The following is a 5,648-nucleotide window of genomic DNA, read 5'->3' as shown; positions in this document are numbered from 1 at the left end:
CCTGGGACCTTTCTGCCATTGCTGAGCACATACGGGTGTCACTCCCCCATGGAAAGTCTGGTCAAATTATACTTGTCATGGAAATGGTGAGTTGGACTCTAAGTAAAACGTGATTTTGGCACTAAATGGGATTTTTCTCCTTCTAAATATCAAATAATGGATCAATGACAGGGAGAACCATGCAAATACAGTAGAAATAACTAGACCATCCCAGAGATATTTGCCTTACGTTCGGCTGAAAGCTGGATCCATTATCTTCCGCTGCTTGTGCCAATGCTCATGGTTGCAAACAGTTACCAAACCATTCCCTAGAAACCTAGCATTTAGAAAAAACAAGGAAAAGAACAGTTTTCAGCAAGGGAGTCAGCTGAACCCTGTGTAGTCACAAAAATAACTCTTCCACATCTACTTTCTTGCATTTTTCCTATATGCAGGGAGTACTGTGCTGCTTACAGTTGTTACACCACTGTGGTCAATGACTGAACTGCAGATACAGCATCATAGAATTGCTGAGGTTGGAAGGGACCTTTAAGATCATCAAGCCCAACCATCAACCTACCCTGACAAAACCACCTCTAAACCATGTCCCTAAGTACCACATCTACCCTCTTTTTAAACACCTTCAGGGATGGTAAATCCCCCCCCTCCTTGGGCAGCCTGTTCCAATGTTTAATAACCCTTTCAGTGAAAAAATGTTTCCTAATATCCAATCTAAACCTCCCCTGACATACAACTTGAATGTTTTGCCTGGTAGGTGTGGATTACTGAGTCCAATAAGATGCTGGTTCATTACAGCTGTTATGCAAATAATTAATATAATAACTGTATTATTATATTTTTAAAAGCTTCAGGCTAACAAAAAAAATCCCGTTTTTTGTTATTGAGCTTTAAGAGCTGGAAACTCCCATGCATTAAGGAATAATTCACTGCTCTAAAATCTAAGTGAGAAGTTTGATGATGGTCTTGAGCAAACTATTCTAAGACTAACTGAACATTCGGGGGGGTGGAATATGATCAAGGTAAAAAAAAATCCAACATAACCTCCTCCCCAACTGGGGAGACATTTGACTTGGCACATAATTTAGTAGGTACATGTTGACTACATATGCCTGGAATTAGTCATTAATCTCAAAACTAAGGTAAATGGTCTGATTCAAAATAAGTGTCATGCCTGTGACGCTATTTATCTTTCAACTGTTTTCAAATCACAATGACTTCACATAGGTTTTGCCTACCTCTCACCAAATATGTTGCAGATACGACCATACACCAGCCGATCCTTTGGGTACTGCGGTGACATCAAGAACTCCTAAAATCAAATCTCAGGTCAGTGAACACAGTGAATACAGAGTGCAATTCACTTCCAAGACAAAACATAAAAAGCCACTCACACCTTCTTCCTCCTATAGCAACAGTCTGAAGACTACATGAATTATTCGGTGTACCCTGATTCCCCAGTTCCTGTGCTGCTAGCTTGTTTTGCATGCCTCTAGCACTTTTTGCCCAGTGACCCGAAATCTCACTCTGTGGTTACCACAAAGATTTAGAGGAAGAAATTCAGTCCCTTGTGCCTCGCTCATTTGAGATATTAAGCTCTTGCAGACTCTGCTTTTCAGAAATGGTGGATGCTTGCTCTATCTGCTGTTTAAATAGAGGTAACAAAGTAAATCAAATCATCAAGGAAGAAAATAATTCAGGACAGCCCAGGAAGCAGAGCACCTCACCCTCCTAACTTGGCCAGAGCCGCTCTCTCCACAGGCACAGATTGGCTGCACCGCGCTGCCCTGAACATCAGGCACCACCTCTCTCTTTCTGGAGGGACAGGCTGATCCCCACTGTCGATTCAGCTTTATTTTGCAGTACCTTCACTCCTTCAGGAGCCAGAATCATTACTGAGACTCTGTGAAAGGCATTAAACCGTACAACAGGTCCATATTTCTCTGCCCTACAAGAAGAGAAGGGGGGGGAAAAAAAGAGAATTATGGTACAAACCACCAACATGTAACAGTTCAGACCTAATAATCTCAAAGGACCAAAGCAGCACATACTGGGAAGTACTACAGTCTTCAGCGAATAAAGCCATTAAGAGAAAGATCAATGCTCTCTCTCTAGCTCTGCTACCGACCTCCTGAATGATGCTAAATATGTAATTCAGGGCCTCTGCGCCTTGACTGCCGAATTTGTGCTACAGGGCTACCCCATTCAATGTTACTGATGTGTCTCAACTCACCACTGCAGGAAGAGATCATGCATAAACTCCTGTTTCTTCAGCATTCTCCACAAGATCGGCAAATGTCCAAATAAAAAGCTGCAGAAAATGAAGATTAAGAGTGTCACGAGGATGCCAACATAGGGTTTTGCATGGATTGCAATACTTGTTGCTCAGTGATACGAGTGTTGCTCATATTTTCCTCCTTGTAAGGAAAGAAAAAAAGTAACACCTAGCTGTGGCAATGCCCAGCCCTCAGGTGGGTAAGCCAGGAACCAAGGTCAGGCTAGTGCACTGGTGCAGCCAGGAAGACCAGTGCAGAGATGCAGGACAAGGTCTTTTTCTGCTGCTGTATTACAGGAGATGTTTGGGTCTGAGTGGGAGCTCCCAGCAAACTGCTTTGCTCTTTGCCTAGCTGACTGAATCTCTGCTGCAACTATTACATTTCTGTACGTGCAACAGACATTTGTATTAAATGTTCTTTAATACACACTCAGCCCTGATAAGCACAACTTCAGTTGGGGAGTTAAAATGAGTAAAATTAGGAATGGTCTCCTCCTGTCTAAAGCCATGTCACCTCAAATGCTGCAAAAAAGAGGACAACCTAGAAGGATAAGCACTGGTTAATATGGAAATTGCAGAAATAAATAAAAAGGGTTAACTCTTCAAATACAATAGCTGTATTAAAAAGTTAGAGATCAATTCCTTCCTCTGGCTGTGCGGGTGAATTCCCACTGGCTTTGCATACATCTGAAGGAAGACTTGGCCAAGCTCCTCTCTAAATGAAGCAAGCTGCACTTGAGATCTGTTTTCCATTTGAGAGACAGACAGCCATGCTATCATCCTTTTCAGTATAAACAAGCTATAGGGGAAAAAGAGGCTCTTATTTTATTTCTGTTGGAACCAGAAGGCGCTTAAAATAACAAGCACTCTACTAAGTTACTCAACATCTACAGAAACTTTTAATTCTTCACTTGTTTGATTTCTCCATTGTAACTGGACTACAAAAACATGCGAAAGCCCCAAATACAACAGATGGGTCATTAGCTAAAGCTCCAGAAACCACTCTATCTGCAGTGCATGAAGCAACGTCCCACTCATGGCTCCCCTTGTGTGACACATGAATCCTCAGAGATATTTTTCATTCCCTGACCCATTACTACCCAATTAAGTCAGGTGTTACAACAGGCCTAAAACATTCATTTGCTAACGAGAAGTCCCCATTACTTACTGCATGCCATGAAAAAAACTAAGCAAGAGCTTGGCTTGGGATATATAACTATGTGACACTATCACCTGAAAACATGTATTTGCAAAGAAATTCCTTTTGCCCATTTCTTGCTATTAAATCTTTAATATGAAGCAAACCTTTGAAAAGATGACCTCTTCTCTTCACCGGTGAGCCATTCATATGGCAAAAACGACACTAGGACTCACTTTTCCAGCCTGTCCTGCACAAGTGTCCTTTGGACATGTGCTGTGTTAGTTCTGATAAAATAAATCAGCCCAGGCGTTAATGTAATCTTGTCACCATGCAGCCATAAGACCTTAGACAAAGTCTGAGGTTTTGATAAGATCCTGTTGCACTTCATCCTTAAACAAGGCTTTCTTAAGCTTTTATCAAAGGGAAATAGCCAAGGGCAAAGGGCAAGTCATGCATCTGGGACAGAATAACATCTTGGAACGATACAGGCTGCGGGCTGGCTCCTGGGGAGCAGATCTGCTGACCACAGCAAGCTGGACACAAGCCAGCCTTTGCTTCTGGTGCTGCTCTTCTCCAGTTTGATAGATACAGTCTCAGCTGAGAAGTGTTTAGATGAATCCCACTTCAGAGTAATTTGGGTTGGTAAGGTACCTCTGGAGGCCACTGGTCCAGTTCCCTGCTCCAAGCCAGTCAACATCAGAGCTATGTTACACGGCTTAGGGCCTCACCCAGCCACTTGTGCCACTGTTTGAGCACCCTCATGGTGAAGGTGTTTTGCCTTACACCTAACTGGGATTTCCCTTGAGACAACTTGTGCTCATTGCCCTTTGTCTTTCATTTTGCAATTCCAAGGAGAGTCTGGCTCCATCTTTTCAAAACCACCCATTAGTAGCTGAAAACAGTCAGTGGATCCCCTCTGCCCTTCAGTAGCTGCTTCTCCACACAAAGCAAGCCCAGCTCTCAGCCTCCCAGGCATCCTGGCTGCACTCCACTGGACTTGCCCCAGTTTGTCAATGTCTCTCTTGTACTGGGCAGACCACCACTACACACAGCACACAGCCTTACTTCTTTTTCTTTTTTTTTAAATAAATTACTTTTCAGAGCTGGAGGCATTTGACCACAACCAGAGAGGTTGTTAAGGCCTGGAGGTGTTCAAGGCCAGGCTGGATGTGGCCTTGGGCAACCTGGTCTAGTAGGAGGCGTTCCTGCCCATAGCAGGGGGGTTGGAACTTGATGATCATCAAGGTCCTTTCCAACCTAAACCACGCTATGATTCTATGATTTATATAGTCATGAAAAAATAGGTGACTCTACGATTCTATGATTTTCCTTACCTTGGCCACTTAGAAGTGTTTATGCAACAGGTACTGAAATGGGGCGTTTGGACCACCCCTGGCAATTTATACTTTTGAAAAGCTATCAAGTACTGTGGGCTCACATGACACAGAAGCTTCCACCTACACATATCAGTACTAGAAACCTGCCTCAGAAGGACCCTAGGCTGATCACCACCAGCAAGCCTCAAACGCTGAAGAAGGCACAAGAAAGCAGCCACAGGGTTCCTCAGGCTGCCATTACTCTAGGGTGTTACTTCACACCTCAAAATGAACCTAAAGACAAGCAGGTTCAGGCATGACACCATCCATCCTCTCTCTAATATTAGTATCAGACCCCAATTACACAAGCAGGCGGAAACGTGGAGTTAGGCAGCCAAGCTTGGTGTCCCTGTAGGACTGTTTGTGTAAGAGAGCCCTGGTGGGGTGTCTCTTCCCGTGCCATGTTACAGAGGGCATGTGCACCCAAAGACGAGGCTGAATGGGAAGCCCACACTCTCCTGCAAGGCCCATGTCTCCCTTTGACAGCGCCATCGCCTCGCTGGCAGCCTTCTCACTGCTCTTTATCACATACGACACATTTTGGGGGAGGGGGGCAGGAAGGTGCGCGGTGGAGCTGGTGTCACTGTGCCTCTTGGGGCTGTGCGGGATGGCAGGCTGTGCTGGTCCAGCGCAGGGAGCCCCTCCTGCATGGCTGGTGCTGCCGGTGGGTTCCCTTGGGTGTCGTAAGCAAACTCGCAGCTCATACGGGCAACTCTGAACTTCTTGTTTCATGCTGCTGTGGCCACCTGGAGCCACCAGCCAGGAAGATGCAGGCCAGCACATCCCACCGCGCCAGCCCACAGCAGCCAGAGCATGGCAGCGGGATCCCCGGCGATCCCAGACGGCGGCACCCTTCCCC

General features: G+C 45.1%; 1 protein-coding gene across 1 annotated transcript in view; it reads right to left on the bottom strand.

The window, feature by feature from the left end:
- The window catches only part of LOC104291789 (cholesterol 24-hydroxylase), a 13,591-nt gene extending 8,310 nt beyond the window's left edge, over positions 1-5,281 (bottom strand). Inside the window, exons 1-5 of the mRNA XM_009891079.1 lie at positions 5,244-5,281; positions 2,231-2,308; positions 1,864-1,945; positions 1,236-1,309; positions 230-316 (exon numbers count right to left, since the gene is read on the bottom strand). Coding sequence (XP_009889381.1) covers positions 230-316; positions 1,236-1,309; positions 1,864-1,945; positions 2,231-2,308; positions 5,244-5,281 — 359 coding nt within the window. The remainder of the gene's footprint in view (positions 1-229; positions 317-1,235; positions 1,310-1,863; positions 1,946-2,230; positions 2,309-5,243) is intronic.
- Between the last annotated feature and the right edge of the window lie 367 nt (positions 5,282-5,648).

This window comes from Charadrius vociferus, unplaced genomic scaffold, assembly GCF_000708025.1.
Source record: "Charadrius vociferus isolate BGI_N301 unplaced genomic scaffold, ASM70802v2 scaffold228, whole genome shotgun sequence".
In the NCBI taxonomy this organism is placed as follows: domain Eukaryota; kingdom Metazoa; phylum Chordata; class Aves; order Charadriiformes; family Charadriidae; genus Charadrius; species Charadrius vociferus.
This window is presented reverse-complemented; position numbering and strand designations above follow the sequence as displayed.